Below are 23,622 nucleotides of genomic sequence, written 5' to 3' on the forward strand. Positions count from 1 at the left end.
TTATTCTGTGCTGGAATGATTCCACGACTCAATAGCGACCATGCAGAACAGTTGCCTAATTGCTAACTAAGCACGCTGTGGTTCTTCAGTTTAATGATACGGGGTTCGGAGATTCAGTTTTGGATGAAAACAGTAATACTTGGAGATGTGGTGAGAACTTCTGTGGCTTTTCAGAAGCAAGGCTTCCTCACAGAAAACAACTTCTGACATATCCAATGACTCAAGATGATTTCTTCCCTACTGCTGCAAATGAACACAAAATTGGTAAAAGCTAAAGGAAAAAAAAAAAAAAGAGAACATAATCTTTAAGACTCTGCCCCTCTTGATAGGCCAGCATGATGCGGCTTTCCTGGTTTACAGCATTTAGTATCGCTTCCGTGAGTTTATTTTCCCTCGTATTGGTATTCTTACCCTTCCCCTTTTTACTCCATCTCTCTTTTATGCATATGTAGTCTACTGTAGCTATAGTCTGTTGTCCAGTTCATTCTTGACTTGAACTGCAATACTACAAAGAGAGATTAAGAGATTAAAATATTCAGGTGAATATGCAAAAACTTATAGTTAACATGCACATATACACACTTGCTGTTTCTGTTTCCATCTAGTGGTCAAATGATGTTCAATTTTTCTTAATCTTCCATGCACTAGTCTGCTTTTTGTCTTATCCCAAAGAATCTTACACAGCTCACAAAAGAGCTAGAAAATGAACATTTGTAGAAAAATATATGAAATTTGCAGATTCACTGCAGGTTGTTCACCACAATAACATTTGCAAACAGGCTTCTAAGGCATCTGGCAACAAGACTAGGAAAATGATAGTTGCAAATCTCTTTACCCACCAAGAGTGTTTCCAACAGTAAACCTTACTGTCTCCTTAGAACGTCTTACTACCCCCTCACAAAAGAAAACAAATCTGAAAAACATTATCTTAAATACTTGTGCCTCTGTCAGAAAATACTGTGCCACTCATTACGAAGGAATGCACGGAAGCAAACATCTCCAATTTCCATGACAATACTGCACGTAGACTTCAGCTGCGTCTACTCATAAGATCATGTCAAGGCAACATGAGCCTGATCAACTTAAGCCATGATTTGTTTTCAAAGTGCAATATGTCCACTTTTTAGAGACTCGTCTTGATAGAGATCCTTAATCATTCTCCAAAGCATAAAGAAAACTGTCCAACTTATGACTGCAGAAAGAAAGGTCAAATCACACATTCAGCATGCTGAGAAACTTATTATTTCCTAAATTTGAACAGAGCTTGTTTGCTTCTTTCTGGAGGCCACCTAACTCAAAGCATCAATACATTTTATGTCTTGCAATCTTGCAAAATCCAAATTTCAAAAACATAGGAATAGGTTCCTGTGCTGACTGTAGTACATATAGAGCTCTCCATATGAGAGAGGTCATCAACTAAAAATATTGCCTGTCTTGTTGTCATGTTGTTTTATATTAAGAATATGTAGTTGCTACAAATCGCCCTTTTTCCATCAGAAAAGAAAAAAACCTAAAACAGAACTAGATACAACAACCAGTGTGGAACAGAGAGGAATGATCTCCCTTGACCTGCTTGCAATGCTGCCAAATAAGGTGGTCCACTGTGCGGCTATCTCACCCATCATCATCCACTTCTTTTATTTTTCTCCTCTCTCAAGTGGCACTGAACAAGAAGCTCCCTGGTGTGAGTATCTGCACAGAGCACATTTTAATGTATTCACCGTTATTAAACAGCATGATCCATACCATAACACTTTTTTCTTTGTACATTTGCACTTTTTTTTTTCAGGTTTCAGACATCCCTCATATCATTCCATAAACACACCTCTCTGTTTCAGAAAAGCCAAAGTATTCTCATAAATTATAGATGGTAAATAAGTGAAACTGTCAGGATGTTACTTGCCAGGAAATTTTGATCTCAGTGGACTAAGAGCTAATAAAATCTGAAGAGTGACACTAGCGTTACAAAGTCTCCGTACTTCATGCTTTCAGTGAGGGGAATAGTATCTGAAGTTAAGGAAAACATAAAAATGAACACAAGAGAAATTTTCTTCCACGCCTTCCAAAACCACCAGATTTGACTTGTGTACACAAGGATCTATTTATCTTCCCTTCTAGACTGAAAGGTTAAAAAAAAAGGTTGTTCACAGCATTACTGGATCAGAATCTATCCATATAGTGCATACTTTTAAAACATCACCTTTATTACTAACATAATAGAAAAATGCAAATTCCAGTGAAATGGGAAACCTGGCTCCCCATCAGGATTTTAGATTCTTTCCTTGCCAAGCCATCACATTCTCAACCATCACATTCCACTTCAGATTTCTGAAAAATCACTGTTTCCTTCAGCAGTTAAATTAAAATAATACTCATGGAACATGTTGTGATTTTATATTCAATCTCTGTTAAATATTTTGATACTCTCAAACACAAGGTCCTCTATGAGAAGCATACCTTGTGGTTATTTTTTATCTAGATATATGGTTCTGCTACCAAGTCTGCACTGTATAAGTTACCAAGAGTTTCCTAATGATAATTTATCATAACATGTTATACCACTACTAATAATAAACTATTTTTCTTATTTTAAATCAAACTGTAACACTAGGATAGCCTAGGGATTTTTTTTTTTTTTTTTTAATTATATTGCATCTTGCCTTGGACAGGTGACCAGGTCATAATCCTTGCACATCTGTGGCTGGTGAGATTCCTTTAAATTAATGGGCACTGCAAACAACTGTGTGAAAGCAGCTCACCCTGTTAAAACAACATGGTGATTCAAACCCCACAATTAAATTTTTTTTTTCATTCACCAAATGTGCTAAGGTTTTATTGTTAACTATTTATCCCACATTATGGTTAGCTGTACAACTTTGTCTTTAACATAAATGAAGGAATTGGAACAGAAGACTTCACTTAAGACAGAGTATTAAACAAAGACTGAACATTGACTTCAACAATCAAATATTTTCCACATAATTCAAAAAGGCAGAGAGAGTATTCAGATTTCACAAGAGACAGCAGGTATGATAAAATTCACTATGTTCTGTATTATCTTAGTGGATAAACTGTTCAGCTGCTTATTTTTGAAAGGAAAGAAAAAGAACACCACAAAAAAACAAACCTTAACTGCCAGTTCTCTAAAAATACAAAATACACTAAAAACTAACAACATTAGACAGCCATGCCTGAAGTATTCTACAGTTTTTCCCTTAGAAAAGTTATTTTCAGTTCTCCAGCTACATCAGATGGCACCACCTCGCTGCCAAGAGCCTGTGTTCTTGGACATGGCTGCATCCCGAGAAGGGATGAAGACTCCTCAGCTGTAGAACCTGGCTGCAGAAGGAACTACCAGAACAGACGCTGAGTGCTGCCCATCCTTGTTCTGAAATGTTCTGAAGTTTTTCTTCCGACACTTTTTTCCTTTCTCTCTCTCTTTTTTTTTTTTTTTCACTCTACCTGGAATGGCACTCATTAAATACCGAAAGCAGAAAAGGAGCCAAGGACTCCCTTAAGCTGACTAGAGACTCAACTATTTCCAGTATTTTCTGTGGAAATAGCACAAATACCAGAATGCAGGAGGACGCACCAACACAGGAGCTGCCCTGATTCTGCACTACATGCCGATTACTCCTACTCAATAACTGAACTTTTACTGGGACATAAGGTTTTTCTAGCAGGAGGTCATCAGAAGAAGGAAATGTCCCTGAAAAAGTAAGACTTTTGAGACCCTTACTCTTTTATTCCTTTCTTCTAGGAATTGGCTGTGTAATATTTATCTCAACTAACTATATTTTTGGCCACATTACTCCAGAAACCCTGTATTGTATACAGTAACTAGTATAGAACGGACTGGACCTAGCCAGAATTGCTTTCACTATTCTGCACACACTGGGGGACAGTGTGAAATCAGCTACACCAGCAGTCTTCTTCCCTCTGGGGTATGGTTCCTCTGCACTGCCATCAGGCAGGACCTGTGCCCAGCATCCCAGCTGTGTCTGTGACAGCACACAGGAGATATTTCCACTGTTGCAGCTGTTGGTCCTTCACTTCAGGACATTGATTTTAGGGGCATCTGAGGAATAAAAGCTTGGGGAGGCCACACACAGGAGGATCTCCACAGAATCTGTCCCAGACCTTTGCTCATCCTTGTTGTCCTCTGCATTTTTCCAGCTCTGCTGCATGTTTTTGGGGTGGGGACGAGTGGAGCTGCCATGAGCAGTGAGCTGACCTTCTCAGGGGACAGCCTGCCACAAAATCCCAGCTCTGACTCAAAATGTTTGGACCCTGTGAATTTACATGCCACGCTAGGGTTATGTTTTGCTTAACAAACATCATTCTACATTTATCTAGACTGATTTCCATGTGCTCATTTATTAACCAGACACTCACCTTGTAAGGACTTTCTGCAGCCCTTCAGCTGGCCCTTTGCAGTTTAGTGGAGCATTGGCGAACTTCTTGTTTTGCAAGCCTCAGCATTTGACTCCTTTGCAGAGATGTTTATGAACATGCAGAACAGGCCCTGGCACAGAGGCCCAGAAAAGCCACCTCCCCTCTCTGACTCCCGCTCCTAGCTCGTTTTGTATGTGCACACTAACGATGACTCAAGATGAAAAAAAAAAAAAACAATCACACTTGAAAACTGAATTTTAAATAGTTTCCTGAGCAGCTGTACTCTCACACATGGCTTTGCTGGTTTGGCATGTGCTTGTTTCATGGAAGCGTCCGTCCAGAGACAGGAGCATCACTCTGTATCTGGCCTAAGAAATGTCATTGTTCATGCTTTATAAACTTTTGAAACACTTTTATTCACTGATTTTGCACACAATGTGAAATTAAGCTGGAGATATCAAGAAACAGCAGAAAGAGGTGAGAAACTGATTCAGCAGGAAGACTGATACCTGTTTGGCGAAATGGTTGCGATCTAGCCCTGCCTGGGGAGCATATATTTTAAACTTCCCATACTATTTCATTTTTGAGGATGGAAGAAGGATTTCAGTTTCCACAGCTTTCAAAACAGACCATTTCAAGTACATAGAATAATAATAATAATAAAATAATACAACAACAACAAAAAAGGAAAAAAACCTAGCCCCTTTTAGTACCCCAACACCAAAGTGAGATGCCCAATATATATATTTCTGTCTCCTTTAGAGGAATTTAATTTGCTGTATTTTGCTGTGTTTTATGATCAACAAACTATTTTAAGCATCTAAATTGCCACATGATTCACACTGATGATAAAAGCCAGAACACATTTAAACTTTGCACACATCCATCTCCTCTTGTTTTTAGTGCTTTAGAACTGCCCTAATGTATTTACACAGGTTAGACACCTTAAAAAGCTGGGACACAGGAAACCTTTGGGCTAAGCTCATGTCACAGCTCAACACGATTAAAGTTCACAGTAATAGATAAGAAAAAAATTCAGAGCAAGCTACAACAAAAAAAATTCAAAACAACTGTTTTGCAAACCCTTCAAATAGCAGAATTTTGTTGCTGAAAACACAATTAAGTGAAATTTTCTCTGTTATTTAAAAAATGCTTTTGTTATAAATTTTTCTTTGTATTTCAAAATATAAGTTTGGCAAAATGATTAAATATGACATCTAAAGTATATTATTATGTATTACATGCTTTAAAGTAATCCATGCTCCTAAGAATTCATCCTCTTCAGTAAAGGTATTTTACAAAGTGAAAGAAAAATGCAGTCAAATAGAAACTCCCACTGTGCTCACAGTTCTACAGTCACAACTATTATATGACAAATATCTGAATACTTCTATGCAATTTCAAGGAATTGAAACCAGTGATTTATCTACTTAAGAGATTTACAAAAATGCTTTAAGTGGCCCATGTAGCACACACAAAATATTAAGGTAACTCACCAAAAATACAGGTAACAGTTAGAGAGGCTACCTTGAGGATGGAAAAGCAATTGAAATCTGCAATACTGATATTTCACTAAGATACTTTCTAGGATTATTAAAATCTGTTGTACGTTGAACCATCTTCTGCCTGCATTTAAGCAATTTGGTTTAACTAATTCTCAAAATTCTTTAAAACCATCCAAAAGGAGTAAAACTTTCATTAAAAATGTTTTATATTCACATGCTTTTAATAATGCTTTTTCTTCATTAGTAAATTACTCAAACTAGGAAAGTGAGGTAATGCACAACAGACAGCTACATAAGTAGGTGTTTAATTTGCTACTTTCACTTTCATTATTGTTAGTTGTTACTTTCACAATGATAGGTAAAGGATTTTAGCTGGGTCTGAAATGTCCTAGTTTAAATTAAAACTGTAACTTTTAAGGAACTACAAGGACACAAACAGTATGACAATCGGACGTCTGTCACTTCTCAAAACTCCACTACTCATCTGCAGTTATCTTCTAGTCCTTGAAAATCCAAGTCTACATGAGTACATACATCATAATCAGACTGATAATATATGCATTCTCCATCTTTTTAGACTAATATAACCCTCTCAAAACATAAAAGGGAGTAGAGCAGGGGAACAACCTGATAAAAGACAGAAATCCACACAGTTTAGGGATGACTAAGGTCCATGCTTGTGTGACACCTGTGGCCCATCTGCTATTTTGGAAAGGACCTGCTGGTGCTAAAGGTGCTCACACACACCACATAAGTGCCAGCATGGAGCAGGTGTTTGCTTGCTGTCCTAAATGGTGTTATAACTGACATTTATATGAATCCAGTCAGTATTTGGGTACGCAGAAGGAACTGGCAGGTGAGACTGTTTTGAAGGCAGGGAGGAAGGCAAGCACTGTGCTCCAGTGCTGGTGTTTCTTTCGTCTCACTCAATGGTGCCAAATTCACAGTCCAAAGCAAATAAGCAGCTCAGCCAGTGACAATGCAGCCTTTTCCACAACATTTCATCAATATGTCTTAATGCGCTTTGCACAGATCCTGTCTGAAAGGACAATGGTGCCCTTAAAGTCCTTGCTCTGCTGACACAAAATAGCAAAACAATTACATTCCTTGACTCTAGTAATTTTCTGAAGTGGCTTGCTATCAAGCAGCTTGGCTTCAACAGCATCTGAAAACTTAGAGAAACTAACCAACTTAAAAATAAGTCAAATCTAACCTGTCAAAGAGCATATCTAGAACTGATAGAAGCACCTGCTTCTAAAAGCACCTTTGACAAGCACCTGCTGGTCAGCAGAAACCATGAACGGACAGGACCCCCTTCTCCTGTCCCAGTAGAGATGTCTTGGTCACTACCTGCCACCATGGGCATCTGCATCACATACAGCTTCTCCCAACTTTAGTCACCTGAACTGAGATTTTCTAAATCACATATATGTCTCGTGACAGAAGTATTTTAGAAAGCTTCACACAGGACAGTAAAGCCTTTTCTGAATAGTAGAAAGGGGTAAAATAGGCTCACCACCCAAAACAAAATAATTTCTTCTTTGAAAAGCTCCAACACCTCCGTTTTTATGTTCGGATCACATTATTCTGTGGGAAGAAAGGCTGCAGGGTCACATGAGCAACAACTAAAGAAAGAAAACTGAAAATTTCTCATATGCTCTGAGCACATAAATGAATTGAAGCAGCGCCAAGGGGCACTCTGGATATCTCAGCTACTCGAGCAGCCACACAAACAAAGTGTTCCAGGTCCTGCTGACACCAGCAAAATCTTTAACACCAAAAGCCACCTTTCTTATCTGACCTTGACCATGCTACACCAGGGAAGAAACATACACACACACTACGTGCATATGTTGACACACAGATTGAAGAGTGTGTCTGAACACAAGCTCCATTCAGACATTAAAGTGTGGGTGGCCATTTCGGATTCTTCCATGGCAACAGTTAGTTATGGGCTCACATTAGCACAAGTCCTTGTCTGTTAGAAGAAAAGCACAGTTTCTGCAAGTATGCAGATTTATGCAGAAAACAAATATGCGCTGGAGGAAACTTCAGCATTTTGTCTGCTTGCTGGTGCTGTCCCCTACCTCCTGACAAACACACAGTCACCTCAGCAGAGAGGGCAGAATGCCAGCTTTGTGAGCACTGGAGGAAGAAATGTGTTTTCCTATCATTTTGCTGTGCACAATAAATGCAGTGCTGTTGACAGAGGACATTTCACAACCTCAGCAATTTCATCACCATAATATCTGAGCAACTCAAACCGATTAAGGAGTTTATCCTCAAAGTGCCTCCTCACTTTACAGCTGGAGAGCCAGGACACAAATATTTATCAATTTGCCAAGGACACAGAGGAATCTCTCTGGCACAGCCAGATGCGGAAAGCTTGTTTCAGACGAATGTTGTTATTACAGAACTTTTACTCCTCCTGGAGTCACAGGGATTTTGCCTACTTTAGGACAAATAAGTGGCTTTGGGAGCTCACCCATCCCTGTCAACATGCCTGAGACTCATCTGAAGGGCTCAGGTTATTGCCACCCCTTTGCCTTTCTGCTGAGATCCATGATGGATACTGCTGGTAGTGACAACTCAGGTAATCAGGGCACACTCCCTCCGGGAAACAATAAGAAAGTGAAAATGGTAATTTCACATCAATTGTGTGGGAGCCACCTACTAATAAAAACCGAAACAAAGGAGGCTTAAATAGTAAACCAAATCTCCCTCACATCTTAGCAATGAAGCACATGCTTGAGATATTAGCACAGCTGGAGCCTTCCTGACATGTCCCATACCTTGGGCTGCAAGGATTTCAGTACACCAGCTTTGCTCCTCCTAGGGATGTGACCATCCTGTAGGCATCGCAAATACGGAGTTGAGAACAGTTTTTGTTCGTTATCTATGACCTAAGCCTTGCACTGAAATAAAGCAAGGAGGATTTCTTCTTATGCATTTTTCTAAAATTCACAAGCCCTTCTAGCACACTGCATTTAAAAGCTGTGGTACATTACGCTAACAATCAGGAAATGCTGTGGAACTTGCCAAACAGCACAGAAGTGAGGGCAGTTTACCTCTAGGTGAAGGAGAGATATGACGGCTTCAGGGCTTTCTAAAAGTAATTTATTAGAAGATTATAGAAGCTTTACATAAACTGCAGTTGAATGCATGATGGGATTACCATAGGCAAGTAGAAGAACAGAGACCATTTATTTTTAAATCCAGGAGTCCTATCAATATAAACCCCTTTTTTTAAAAAAAAATAAATAAAAAATTGGTCCCCGCTTCTCTTCTTAAAGGGGGTTAAAAGCCACATGCTGAGTCTAATATTCTATTTCTTTTAGAGACTTTGGGAATAATAATGCTGTTTCTAGCCAGTGCATATATACAGGTATCTTGGGATTACTGGAGATTTAATTGTATTTCACACATCTTTGCAAGCTGCTGAGATGTAAAATCCATGGAAGTGCAAAGCATTGTCATGGTCATAACACGTTTCTGAAGAGATTTCAAGGGGATATAATGAAATTAAACATGAAGAGTTTTAAAAGTTGACGCTTCTCCAAACAAGAGGAAAACAGAGCCTCATTCTCTTAGGAAAAAATGCACTTTTGACTTAAAAAATGGGACAAAAAACCATGTTGAATTCCAGCAGCAACAAGATCTTATCACTGAAAAGAACATTTAACAGTAATTTACAACCAAGGCTTCTGTTATGAAGTTGGACAACACAGACCAAACCCTGTCCCTGATAGATGCAATCTGTGCAGTTTTTCCTGTAACTAGAACTGCTACTCAAGTCCATTAGCTAGATAAACTGGTGTAGCAGAATATCAAGCCTGCCGTACTGGGGTGGTAAGATAACATGTCAGACTGGGAGCTCTGCACGGAGAACATAGTTATTTTTGAGATGGTCAGCACTTCTGGAAAGAGGCCCTCACCTCCTGCAGAACACCAACTGGAAGCTGTCACTCACTTATCTCAACAAAACATTTGCAAGATTGCAATACATAAAAACGTGCCAGATTCTGTAACGCATGTTCCTCCTGGTAAAAAACAAATGTTTATTGACTTGTGAAGGGAAGAAAAGGCAACCAAGAGAAAAACCTACTTCAAACAATGCATGGTGTTCATGGTCTGAGGAAAGCAGACAATAGCAGCTAGGATATTTTTGGCAGGCACATCAAATTCCACTGGTTTTGCCTTTGCTATCTCTCTTAACATGAAGACTCAGCTGGGAGAGCTCTGCAATATTATTGCAAGTATTTTTGTAGACAAGGATGGAACTCTACTGGCTTGGCCAGGACTGGAAGCTTAGAAAGTCTCAGCTGTAACAACTGGATACTCTGAAGAGCTCTCAGTGCTTCCTTTCAGGAGCAAAGTCTTCCCTTCCACCTCTGCAAAGCATGGCGCAAGCCAGCCAGGACTTTGATTTAGTTCTGAAAGGCCCTCTGTGTGCTGAAAGGCATGTGCCAAGACTAACAAGGGATACCTTGGGTTTTTCTGATTAACTTCTACAGCTTCCTATTGTGCAAATGCTACCGAGTCAGAAAGGAAAGATAATAAGCTATTGATCTCACATCCATTTCATTACATGTGTAGTTACCCTAGATGCAAGTGCTTTTCCCATGAGATGGCTAGGTAGATTTTCACAGCACGAAGATCTGAGCTCTGGAACCAAGTGGAGGCATCCTTAGGTAACAGGGAAATTTCCTCAGCTGAGACAGTTACATTCAAAGCTAACTAGTCCCCAAGACCAGACGTTCCCTACTGGAGAATACACTGCAGAATGGAACAGTTTACTAAAAAAGAAATGCTTTTTATATACACACACCAGCATTTCCTCACATTGCTCACCAATGTTTTATACCTCCTTTTTAATAAATCACTCAAAAATTCTTTGTCCTATGAAATAAGCTGAGTTAATTAAGCTGTGTAGAATAATCAGACCAGTGACTTATACTTCCAAACTTGGATGAATGCCAAATATCAACACATAGCCTATGACAGAAAACACTTCTGCATTACCCTCCACCTTCAACCATTTCTGCTGTGAAAGACCTCTAAAAAAAGACTCTAAGAACTTCAAAATACATCTGTTTTCCTTGCAAAACCATGCATGACTAGTAATTTCCATTCCTTAGATAATTACTCTTAACTTCTAGAAAAACACTTCACTGCAAGCAAAGATCAACCCAGCATATTTACAACTGGATTAAAATGGATGTTTGGAATTAAATCCCATACAACAGTAACTGTAGTTGACATCAGCATTTTCATTGAAGTAATTTTATTGAGTATTAACAGAAAATAATAAATAGACTATGTTAACATTCATAGGGAAGTGAACGTAGGTAATAACTAACACTTGCCATTTCCTATCCAAAGCCAAATTATTACATTATTCTTTGTTTTGTGCTTTAGTGGTGAAGAGACAGAACAAAAAATTCAAAGGGTACAAGGACATTATTTTACTCTGTACATGTTGTTGTTTAAGATTTAATATTTACTAATTGTTAACACAGTTTTTCCTGTTTTACAGTCGGCATTTCTGGCAAAAACTAAGTTTCTTTTAAAAGAAATGTGACACACATGGTGTTTGCCAGTCAGGCATGTAATTTTTCTGGTTATTTTGTCTTTACAAAGTAAAAACCACAGGTTTCTAGCACATAGCGATTCAAGAGTAAACTCTTGATCCAAGTGAGTTTTCGAATTTGCTTCTAAATTTTCTTTGTCAGGCCCAAAGCCAAGACTACACATCGCTGAGGGAATAATAAACAAACAGAATCCCAGACCAAATACAGAATAAACATATTTCCCTTCAGTGCATTTCCTTGAATATGTTCTGGATAACAGCTAGGGATAGCCCACAAAAGAGAAACTTGTGGGTCTGCTGAATTTTCCTGGCCAGGCCACGCTACACCACCTCGGCAGTGCTGTGCTGGGTGCCCGCACACATGGGGCTCCAGTGGCTGCACTGGCCCAGAGCTCCAATGGCTCCAGTGGCTGCAGTGGCCCAGGGCTCCAATGGCTCCAGTGGCCCCAGTGGCTCAGGGCTCCTGCCACTCCCGTCTGTCCCTTCCCCTCCCTTAGCACCGGCAGGACTGTGCTGGTTTCTGTCCTGTCCCACTGCACAGCTTTCCAAGCAGAAAAGTACCTGACTGTTTAATTCCTGCTCGCATGGACTGCAGAAGGGAAATATCCTCAGAAGTTTCTGCTGCGGGAGCTGATCGTTTATTCCTTTGTATCTCCTTTTGATTACTTTTTAATCCACAGAAGTCCTTCCATTTTATCCCGTGGCACTTTTTATGGAACCTTGGCTATGATGTTATATCAAAGGCTCTCTGAAAATCCACATTCTAGGGACCAAATGACCATTTCTTTGTGCTTGTTGAAGTATTTTTTTGAGTCAGCAGCTAAGGGTGACAGACAGTAAGTGCCTTTTGAAAGAAACATGACTTATATAGACTCCTAAATATATAATATTTATCAACAGATTTACTAATCTATGCATTTTTCAAGTTTCTTCCAACTTGCCTTGCCCAGAAGACAAGTTTTCTGAGGTGCAACTTCTATGAGTCTTTTTTTTAAATTGTTGTCACGTTTGCTATATCCCACTTGTTTCTAGGGCTGAAATAAGCAATAAATTCCCAACTACACTTAATATTTAACAGTTGCGTTCTTTGAAACTCCCAGGATGGTCTCCTTGGCCAGCATAAGGAGAATGAAATAGATGAACAGATCGCTAGATGATATACTAACTCTATTAGCCTACATTATGGCAATTCTACACCCCTTTCTAAAAGATTTTAAATTACCTATTAAAAATTCCTATACTTCAGGAAAGAAAACAAAATCTTCACTGAGTTATGCAAGAATTTAAAATCCCCATCAGGGTGACAATTTTCTAGAAGTTCTGCAGAAAACTAACCATTGCTGTTACTATTTAGTTTTACAGCATCCTTGTATTGTGGGCAGGAAAATAAAGCAAAACAGAGAAACCTTTGCCTTGTTAAATACCAGGACTACTTCTAGATGTAGAAGTTAGAGTTCATTCTGAGCACCTTTCCAGTGAGAGTGAAGGTGAATACCCCAAGCCAGGTATTTTCATTCCTCAAGGGGAACCCTGGCAGAGCCCTGCCTTGGAGAGCCACACAATGGCCAAGCTCCCCAGAGCACTCTCACATTCCCATTCCCACTTGCATCCTCCTGGAAGTGGGCACCAGCACTCTGCTACAGGGTGTAACAGGGAAGACTGGGAGAGCAGCCAAGGTTGGAAACAAGTAACTGGTAGACAGAGCCCACTGGACCACAAGTTCTGTTGGACCAAAGCATCCTCCAGATGGTGGCTCCAGGTTCCAAAGTACCCAACTGTGCTGCACATGCTGCTGCAACTCCAAGAATCAGATGGTTCTGCTGAGGGTGGTGACCAGCACAAGGGTTTTGGAGTCACTGTGTGATTCAAGGATGGCACCTTGTGAGCTTGTATTCTAAAATGTTTATTTTTTTTACTTCTGATCCCTCTGAACAGCTGAAAAGAGCACCTATGCATGCTGGAGCATTGCAAACAATGTTCCTGCATTTACACTGGTAGGAACCAGGCCTGTTCAATGACGGTTCTCCAATTCCCAGTCATGTTTTTATTCTGTTTTCAATCTGATCCTAACTGTCACTTTTGAAGAGCGCAGCGCAAAAGAAAAGGCAGATGTTGCAGACAGCCTCTTGGTTTTAAAAATCCCTTGTATTTTAAATCGGACAGTGCAAGCTACTGCACAATGATAGGTGTTTCGTTGTTTAAATTCTTGAAAAAATGTCACCCTTTCATTTCATTGTATGCTATGAATGTGCAATAACAATGATTTTTTTTTTTTTCCTGTACAGATAGGTGGCACTGAAAACAATTTGCTCTGCATGTGCTCCGTTGCATGGAATGATTCATTATAACTCATGTGATTTGCTTTTATAATATGGATTAGTGTTTATTTGCTTGAGCTACTTTTCCTTCCCCTGATGCACAGTCAGTTTATTAAGTGAGTTCATTTGGCTAGTGCAGTACAAACTGTTTAAATAATTCACATGAAATATATAACTACATTTAAAGTACCAAAACTGGAGTTAAAGCAAAAACAGTAACCAGGAATTTTCTCTCGTGTTAGCTCCGTAGATAGTAGTAACAAACTGCAGCACGCATTTTTTCATCACGTCCATCATCTGATCTTCTTCATTTCATACACAGACTTAATTGCACGTGTGGGCAAAAGTTTATATTTCACAATTCTGGTTCCCAGGAAGACAACTGTGCGTGTGTGTGTGTGTGTGTGCGCGTGTGTGTGCGTGTGTGTGTGTTAGCACCTTGGCTGCAGTCTGTAGGTCTGCTTGGGAGACCAAAAGTGTATATTGATATTATAAACACTGAAGCTGACTGACCTCTTATTCTGACTACACCTGGCACTAACTACAGAGATGTGGCTAATTTTTGCAAACGACCTCAAAATCTGGTAGTAAGAGGATGGCAAGCTGGGGAGTTTGTGTTCAAAAGAGAAGAAAATACAATGGCAACTGAAGAGCAATGAAGGAAATATACAGGATAGCAAGAATGTTAAAGATAACAAAGATAACTGGATGGGATAACTGTGGCATGAACGTTATTTTGCAGGGTGTCTGACTAAGGCTGATTGTTCATGAAGTGTTTTTGGCAGGCTTGTGTGTACAGATATCCAAAATCCTGAAAGTCTTCAGTACATGCTGTAGTCACAGATGTGTTTTGGAAAAAAGAGACAAAGGAGACAAGGCTCTGGCAACTCATGCTAGCATTTGAACCACGGGATCTACCTAGTTACATAAATACAGATTTCTAGAGGCACAATTTAAGACTATCATACCTGAAAACTTCACCACAGTATTTGTATTTTCTGTGTTTTCTTAGAAAAGATAGGCCTGTCTCCATTTCCAGCAATTAATTTCTGCTCTTAGAAATCCCAAATCCCTTCTTGTTAAAATATGACATATGCTCCCAACACAGAAGTACAACGTGAAATCTTTTCTTCTCCATGTAAAAGCATAGATACTGTCATACTGGCTCAGACAAATGGCTTATCTAAAATATATACCACTGGCTGGGAAGCAAAAGTGGTAAAAGTAACTCCAAAGTGCACAGGCTCAAAATCTTCCCTTGGATTTTTCTGCTAGCCTAAGCTCTGCGTAATCGCAATGGAAAGTGATGATGGAAATACTACCTTGCCCTCTGCCAAAATGAATCTTCCCTTCAGCCAAAATGGCTCAGCTAGACTAAAGGGGTATAAACTTACGCTTCCCTCTGCCAAGCTCTCTGATCCTGGCTCCCGGAATGGCTTCTATAGCAATTTCTACTACATAATGGAACATGCTTCTTTCTCAGAGTTACTTAAATCTCTGGAAACAAGGCAACTATTCTAAAAGCTTTGTCTACAGGTAAAAGCTTTATGTCTTTGTTCCAAACAGTTCTGTCCCTGTCCACACAAACCAGGACACAATACACTGATTGCGGTTTTGCACTTTTCAGGTTTTACTGACGGCTCCACTTTGTCTTGCACTCTGTACTAAAACAGCTGCATATAATTGAGAGAGTCGGCAACACAGAGAAAACCTTAGCAAAGACACACCAATCAGAAGAATAAAATTACCATAATCAACACATTACTGTCAACTATATTATGGCGCTACTATTTGCACGGGAGTTGGACCAAATGACTTTTGAAAGTCCCTTCCAACACCAAACTATTCTATGATTCTATGATTTACCAAGAGGAGGCAAGAGAGTTTGGAGCACAAGCCAAGGAAAGATTTTGCCCTTTCTCATCTTCTGCGATTTCCTATCAAGATTAGGATTGTTATATATGGAAATATATCTAGTCTTTTTAAGCATGAAAAAAAGTAATTAAAAATAAAAGAATACCCTCCACATAGGAGAAATGGCTTGTCATCGCACTAACTGCAATCAATAAAATTTGAATATGCCTAAGTCATAAAACATGTTTTCAGCCAAGACTCCACACAGCTATCAACCTTTTTTTCTGAATATTTCAAGCCAAGCAATGAAGTGCCTGATACCTCCTGACTCCAGAAATGATGGCACGAATTTCCATTTCTTGGCAGAGAATATGTTGCAATTCAAAGGCACCTTCCTGCTCAGACTAAGAATTTCTCTGTGTGTCACAAAAGTCAGATCCACACCTTTAGACAACATCTATCTGTTACTTAACTTCATGGTGACAGCGAGAACCCAGCTGTTATCCTGTCAATCCAGTAGTAAGACTGGCTGGCAATAGAAGACCAGGAGGATGCGGCTGGGCAGGTATGACACTAACAGAAGAAAGCACGCAGAATTATGCATGCCCAAGCAAGGCAGTTGTAAGGGTGAGGCTCAGTTCAGAATGAAGACACCTATATTTTGCTCTCTTTATGTAAGGTAGGGCAAAATCCAGTTGCCTAAACATCTGTAGCTACCTCAAACTGCCTAGGGTATACTGCCGCCTTCCAGAATCGGCTTCAAAAGGTGGAGATCTCTTAGAGGCCATATGCCCTATCCACAGGACTCATGCAAATTTTTTGGCTACCTAGACGATATCCATATGATTCATGCATGGATGAATCTCATCCTTAGGTGTCCAAACTCCCAATAGTCAATGGAGAGCTAGTGAATACAGTCTCTAGAACAAAGAACAGCTGGTGGACTTCATTTCATTGCCTGAAAACAGATTGCCTGTCCTTAAGCTTTTTATAGAGCTCTTTAAGCTTCTGGTCATTCCAGAATGATGCAGATGTCCTGCAGGTCCTGTATCATCTCTGCAAGTCTCACACAGATGTCTTGGGTGCTCAGGGGTGTCTATAATGACAAAAAAAGCCCTATGCATGGACTAAAGAGTCAGTCTCCAGCTCTATAATTGGGACTTTTGCTACTCAGTGGACACCTATACTTAGAAGGTTTAATTTGTACACATAATGCACACAAAGCAGCCAGGTACAGTAAGTGAGTAGACACCAACATAACAAAAGGACATCTTGATGAATGCAAAAAATACATTTTATATGTCTCAAAAATGAAAATAATTAATCCTACTTCTTACATGAAAGTGAGGAAAATTGAGCATTTGAGCAAAACAGCTTCATACAATAATTTTAAAAAGTCGTGGTAAAAAAATACATTTCTAAAATCAGATTAAATGAAAAGAACAATAAGTTCAGGCTTGTAGCTTTAAAAATTATCACTGTACAAAACCAGTTCACTCAAAAATATTTTTAAAGTGCTATCATTAAATATGAATGCCTCTCTAAACCTGCTTCAGAGGATGAGTTAGCATAGCTGTAATAGTAAGGAACAAACTTTGATCTAGTATCAAAAATGATAAAAGACATTTCCCACTTCTTTTCACTGAGAAGAAATTAGCTTTGGAACTGCTTGAGCTTATGTATTGTTTTATTAACTGAGACTAATTTCCAGTTTATTACTCTATGTCCTTATATGACCTTGTTGTAGAGAAGGAACAAGCAGACAGAATTTATTTTGCTTCCTGAACATTTTGCAACCTGTGTCTGGAGCAACTCACCTCAACCATTTCTGATGTAATCAGGTATAGTAAAACAAAGTACGTAGGTGTATGCTGGACGTGTATTTGAAACGCCACAGTTACATTATTGTAAATACCTCAAACTCAAGTTGTGAATACGTACATGAATATAAGCTCTTATTTTTTCTTGAACCATGATTTTTATTGCACTGAAGTAGGTGATCTACTCAGGAAGTAGTACTCTTTCTTGTTCACGTATATGAATAACTAAATTAAACTAAATTTTCAAAATCACACAGCTCACTATCTTCAAAGCAACCAAAATTCTTAAGAGCCTAAGTTCTGTTGACTGGACAAAAATGTCTTCATTAGCTGTGAAAATGGGCCCTATGTATTCCAATCCCTAAGGTACAAACCCCAATTATGTATGGTAATTACACACCTATTAGAAGGTATCTTCTCATTATTGTGGCGTCTACACTTTCTTTCTGCCATTGCCTATGTTCTGCTCGTACCATCATATGGTACCTCGAGAGCATGGACAGTATGCGGGTCAGTGTCCAGCTGGCAGGAGGCTGCAAGTCCCAGACCTGGTCAGCTCTGAATTACATGTGTAGACCTTGGGCACCAGACACACTTGGTCACATTTTGTGTCCCCATCTCAGAGATAGCGGGTACCTCTGTCACTTCACACTAGCCACAGCCTCATTCAAGGAGCTGGCAAGCCAAGCTCTTTCAAAAAGAAGAGCACAAAAACCAGCTAAGCCTACAGCAGAACTTGACATCAGCCTGGAGACAGCAAATGGGTGACTATATGCCCAATATCTGGTCTCAAGTGCTGTGCAGTTCCCTGAGTGGCTGCTGGCCCCACACCCTCTCCTGCCAGGAGGAAACACGTATGGGATTTCACTGTGTGGCAAGGGTGGGTCTGGACCCACTACACGGAGCCACCTCAAGCACAGGCACTTGAAAGGCTGAACAAAAGCTTTATTTACTTTCAAGATATAAAAGTGTGCAGCTCTTCCGCGTACAAGTCAATATTACACTGCCTCAACAATGTGCTTTGGTGCAAGATTAGCATGTATGTGTAATTTCTTAATGTGCTACCATAAAAAATGCAGTTATTGAAGTGGATTTTGTTAGGGAACTGTGACACCACGGATCGAGTCCCTCAGGCAGCATGTCAGATATGGTACAGGTATGGAGCACATCTAATTAAGTTTATAGAAAGGCTTTAGCAAGACTGTGCTGGGCAGAGCTCTGTCAGATTGTCAGGATTCATCACTTCATAATGACTTGGGAGAAAGTCTGGATGCCCACAAGAACTTTTGCAGGTACAGGCACATTCACATGGGGGGAAAAAAAAAGAACAAACCAGCTAATGAACAGATTTGATCTGATAGTCTGTCTTAAATCATGCAAGGATTGCAAATGGATATTCTCTCACGCTGTTATCTCAAATGTTCCTGTTTGACTTATACTTCCTTGTCTGACTTTCTCAGCTCAGCATTTCCCGTACTCAAAATAAACATGCTATGGCCTCAGCAGCAGCTTAGCGGTTAGAAATGTATCCTCAGGACAACAAAGCTCTGTTACTTTCACACACACAATTCCGTAATACTGCAGCAAATTAGGACATACATATTTAACCCTGTGTCTTGGATTTAAGCACAGGAACATGATTAAAATTATGATTTTTTTGATTCTTAAGGTAAGCTAATAGAAGTTACTATTTCATCAGTACAGACAAGGTCACCAGACAAGAGATGATGCTGTGGTTAAGTTTCACTGGTAACACAGTTTGTTACCCGACTTAGGACATCTGGACCACACCTCATCTGCCAAGCATCAAAAAATCCTCATGTGCTCTCAAACCTCGAGAGAGAAATAAATTGGTCCAGTAGACTGCAGCTGGGCAGGGATTATTTTGGTTTATTGAATGAATGTACTGTAAAATAAAAACACTGGGGGGGAAGGATCAAGTCAGGACACATTCATTTTTGTTCTACTGACCATTCTGTAAGAGGCAATGAATAGATGCTGGTACATGTATCATATTTCACTGTGAAATATTGATTTTCCACATTGCAGCAGAACTGAGGAAGAATTTGCAAATTTTGTTTCAGTTCATAGGTCTAACTAAAGAGGCTGGTACACCAAGGGGGAAAAAAATGAGTATATAGCTTTATCCCACAAATGCCTATCAGAAAATTTCTCTTCTTTTAATGAAATCAGATGACCGAGAAGGATTTGAAACACAATAAATAAAGGCCTCAAGCTGTTTCAGCCCAATTTTAATATGAAAATAAGCATGTCACTGCTCCACACTTCCTTACACACTTTTTAAATGACACTCGCCATCCATGGGACATGTAAGTAGCAGAATGAAAGTACTGCTGCCATAGAAAATGGGAGTAGGGATCAAAAGTGAAAACTTGATTCATTCATTGTCTTCCAGGTCTGATACACTAGGAACTCAAACCAAATTTGGTAAATGTTAAAGAAAATGCTTTAAGTCGCAAGGGAGGAGAGTCTTACAGATGAACTGGTGACTGATAGCAGAGAGGACAAATGTCTGAGCCACACACACAGAAGTAAATAAACAGAAACTTGTGTTTTCCCTATCCAAACCCTTTTTTTTTTTAGCAAATCAAATGAGCTTTACTCAGCAAACTGCTCTTTATGAATTTCTTTGCTAACACTGATTTTGGCTGGGTGGTCAGGAGGGGCACCTGCTCTAAGGAACCACCCTACTGCTCTGCAGCTCTGGGAGAAGCACTGACACATGTCTAAAATTGGTAATTACAGAAAGCTGTTAGTGCTCTCTCCAAAGGCCAGAACAAAACAGACCAGACCAGATTGAGTTGTATTTGTTTACAGAAGATCATAACCAGCGTAAGCAGATCAGTCTGACACAATGTAAAATTCCCACTGGAGGCAACGGGAATTTTTTGTTCTAAATGGGTAAAAGACCAGTCCCAGAGGACAAGACAGAGTCAGCGCAAACCTCCAAGTGATACAGAAATGGTTTTAATTCATTGCTGCGTGCAAGAAGAAAAAGCATCAGAAAAGCTCAGCTGGAGTGACTACTTGCGAGCCTGGCATTTAATTTAGAAGTTTGAAAAATTGAGGCAAATAGGGATGGAAAGGAGAACAACTGTGGACTTAAAGAAAAAACAAAACAGTTTATATAAAAATTTAACCCCATACAATTATTTAATAGCTTCACTGCTCAAGCAAAGACAATCCAGACATCTAACACCAATACTGGATTCAGCTTGTTTACACACTACACACCTAATGCTGCCTATGAAATTCACCTTCAGTCTGCAGTGCGTCTCAATCTCACACACCATCTTGACAAGAATTATTTATGTGCTTTTTACATTATGTACCCAGGTTACTGCCATCAAGAAACTTACACAGCCCTGACAAATATAATAGAAAATATTCTTTATATGAAGCTATATACATATATATATATGTATAAACTGAAAGGCACAGAAAGGTATCATAAAACTTACCATCACTTGCAGAAAGTGAGTCATTTGCACAGACCAGCACCAAACTAAGCAGCAGATGCCGAAGATCCATACCTCTAATTCTGTAACAAATAAAAGACAATAAGAGAGTTTCTTTCTAAACAAATATTACTAACTAATATGATATGACATTGAAACTATTAGAAATTTTTACTGAATTTCTGATTGGATTTAAACCAGGAGTGTATTTAGTTTATTGTTTATTGCCTCAAAATCAGTATTATCTTGAAGTCTATGACAGAGAGTAAACACTATTTTTACAAGAGAACTAGCTTATGGGTCTCTAGTTAATTTAATATAGAGGCAAAAAAATGAAGTAGGGAAGGGCATAAGCTGGGCTATGCTGGACCTGAGGGCAGTGCAACCTCCTGCACAAAATTGTACCATGCCCCCAAAAGCTTGTGAGATGTTCAAACGCAACAGGGAGGTGGAAAACATGCATACCACGGATTACTACCTGACCACTTACAACCATGCCAGTGGAGCACAGAGATTACTGTAGACCTTCAAAAACAGAGCTACAACACCAAAATGAAAACAAATGGTGAAACAATAATAAGGCATCAGTTTCTTGTTCTGTAGCACAAAACTGCCAAGATACACTGACACCCCAGCTCAGTGAGGCAGCCAAGAGAGACGGTAATAGCTCTACTTTCACATTTGACTGTAAATTGGGATGACAAACCTTGATTCTACACTGGAGTGTTTTCAATTAGACATTTTCTTTCTTTATCTAACAGGAGATTAAATCAGCAGTGTTCAACCAACCAAGCCCAGTAATGAGTAACAATCTCTAAGTGGGTGTTACTGATTAGAAACTGATGTTGTCAAATGTGGGTTTCAAAAACTAGCCCTTCTCCTGGTAGAACTAACAGCATTTAAATGTAGTTAGAAACTGCAGAACACAAGCATGCTCAGTATGTAAAACTATGGTCACAATGAATTTTAAAGATGATTCCCTCCTTAATTTTCATACTCCAGGAGAACAGATGGAATCACACCACAGAAAAATCCAAAACTATTATTAACTCCAGATTTCTCTTTCATGTTGTATAGTACAAAACTTGAAAATCAGACAGTATTTCTCACATCCTTATTAACACAACTGTTCAATAATTCTTGAGTTTCAAGCTCAGTACAGGAGGAATCTATTCCAACCGCTCTAGGCTAGCAGAGTTTAACTCAAACCTGACAGGCCAGGCAGGAGGTGCTCCCATGACACCCACACCACTGTGGGGATGCTCGGCTGCATCGCCCGCCCCATGGCCCGTGTGAGCGGGGACGGGGCAGCTGCACGGAGAGAAGAGCTGGGAGCTCTGGGGACCTGCCAGGCACCAGGCAGGGCTTTCTCCTGGCCAAGCAGACATGGGTCTCTCCAAAGGTGACTCCCCCATTCTCAAGTGGATGTGGAGGAAGGAAGGGGTATGGTGAGGTGGGAGGCCCTTTAGCAAGGATTTGGGGTGGTGTGAGAGTGATGCAGCCTGGGGAGTAGGACCAGGAACAGCAAAAGCTGCACCTGCTGGAGTGCACAGGGCTGGGAAAAGGTTCATAAATCAATCACAGGCCAACAATCCTCCTGCTCTCGCAGGGGGAGCTACACTGGCACAGCACGAGGTTCATCCAAGATCAGCTACGTTTTCATCAGTTCAGTTGTTCCCTTGCTCCATCTGTATTCTTGTTTAAAGAACTCTTACTGTTTCTGATTAATAAATCTTCCACAGAAGTGCTTCTCTGTATTTGTCAGTTCCTCTCCTCTTAAACTATTTCTACCCTGTCAAACAGTCCCTCCTCCCCTTCAGATCTTCCACTTTCTCCCTAAAGTTTCCCTTTCTCTTTCACAGGCCTGAGCACAAAGCCACTTTTATTTACAGGTCTCCTGGTCTCTCCCTGTTGCAACACCCAGACATCTCATGCTGCCTCCATATTCACACTTCCCTGGTCTCCCGTGTCCATCAGCCTATGCTGATCTTTCTACCACTCTTTTCCAAGCTTTCCTACATCTTCCTGACTAACAAGAAAAGGCCAAACCCTCTCAGGAGCAATCCTGTGAGAACAAATGTCATGAACAGAATGCATCATTCACAGCACATCTGTGGACAATGTTTCATTTTTCATAAGTGCTCCAACCAACCCCATGGTGAGACAAGAATCAGTTCCCACATGCAGCCATCAGTCCCTACATCCTGCATGGCTGTCCCCTCCATCCCTGCGCTGTGACTGGCAGCCATCACAGCTTCCCCCCTGCAAGAGTGGTTTGACAGTCAGAGCACCAACCCAGGAGCATGGAAATACATCCCAGAGGTCAGCAATCATGCTGAACTTCAATGAGGTCTTGCTGCTGCAGATGAAAACAATCCTATTCCAGTACTGACCGCTCTTGTGCTGACAGACTTGTTTACATACCTGCACGGAATGAACTCCAACAGGAAATTGTTCCAGTTAAAATTAAACCATAAACATTTATTGTAACAAATATGTTTGCTGACCTGGTTTATCAGGACTCCACAAAGACTCATCCTGGGAGCAGAGCAGGAGCAGCAAGGCAGAGGGGAGGACACAGCCAGCCCTTCAGCAGCAGCTACCACTTGTTTCAGAGCAATTCTGTGATTATTGGGACAGTTCCTGCTGAGCTACAGACTT

At 40.0% G+C, this 23,622-nt stretch overlaps 1 protein-coding gene across 5 annotated transcripts in view; it reads right to left on the reverse strand.

Moving 5' to 3' along the window:
• Positions 1–23,622, reverse strand: part of GHR (growth hormone receptor) — a 127,007-nt gene that overhangs the window by 49,333 nt on the left and 54,052 nt on the right. For all 5 annotated transcript variants that reach the window (XM_065860704.2, XM_065860706.2, XM_065860703.2 and 2 more), the window contains one exon: positions 20,965–21,044. In XM_065860704.2, the coding sequence (XP_065716776.1) occupies positions 20,965–21,034 (70 nt within the window). In that variant the 5' untranslated portion in view covers positions 21,035–21,044. The remainder of the gene's footprint in view (positions 1–20,964; positions 21,045–23,622) is intronic.

The sequence above is a fragment of the Patagioenas fasciata genome, chromosome Z, assembly GCF_037038585.1.
Source record: "Patagioenas fasciata isolate bPatFas1 chromosome Z, bPatFas1.hap1, whole genome shotgun sequence".
NCBI lineage: Eukaryota > Metazoa > Chordata > Aves > Columbiformes > Columbidae > Patagioenas > Patagioenas fasciata.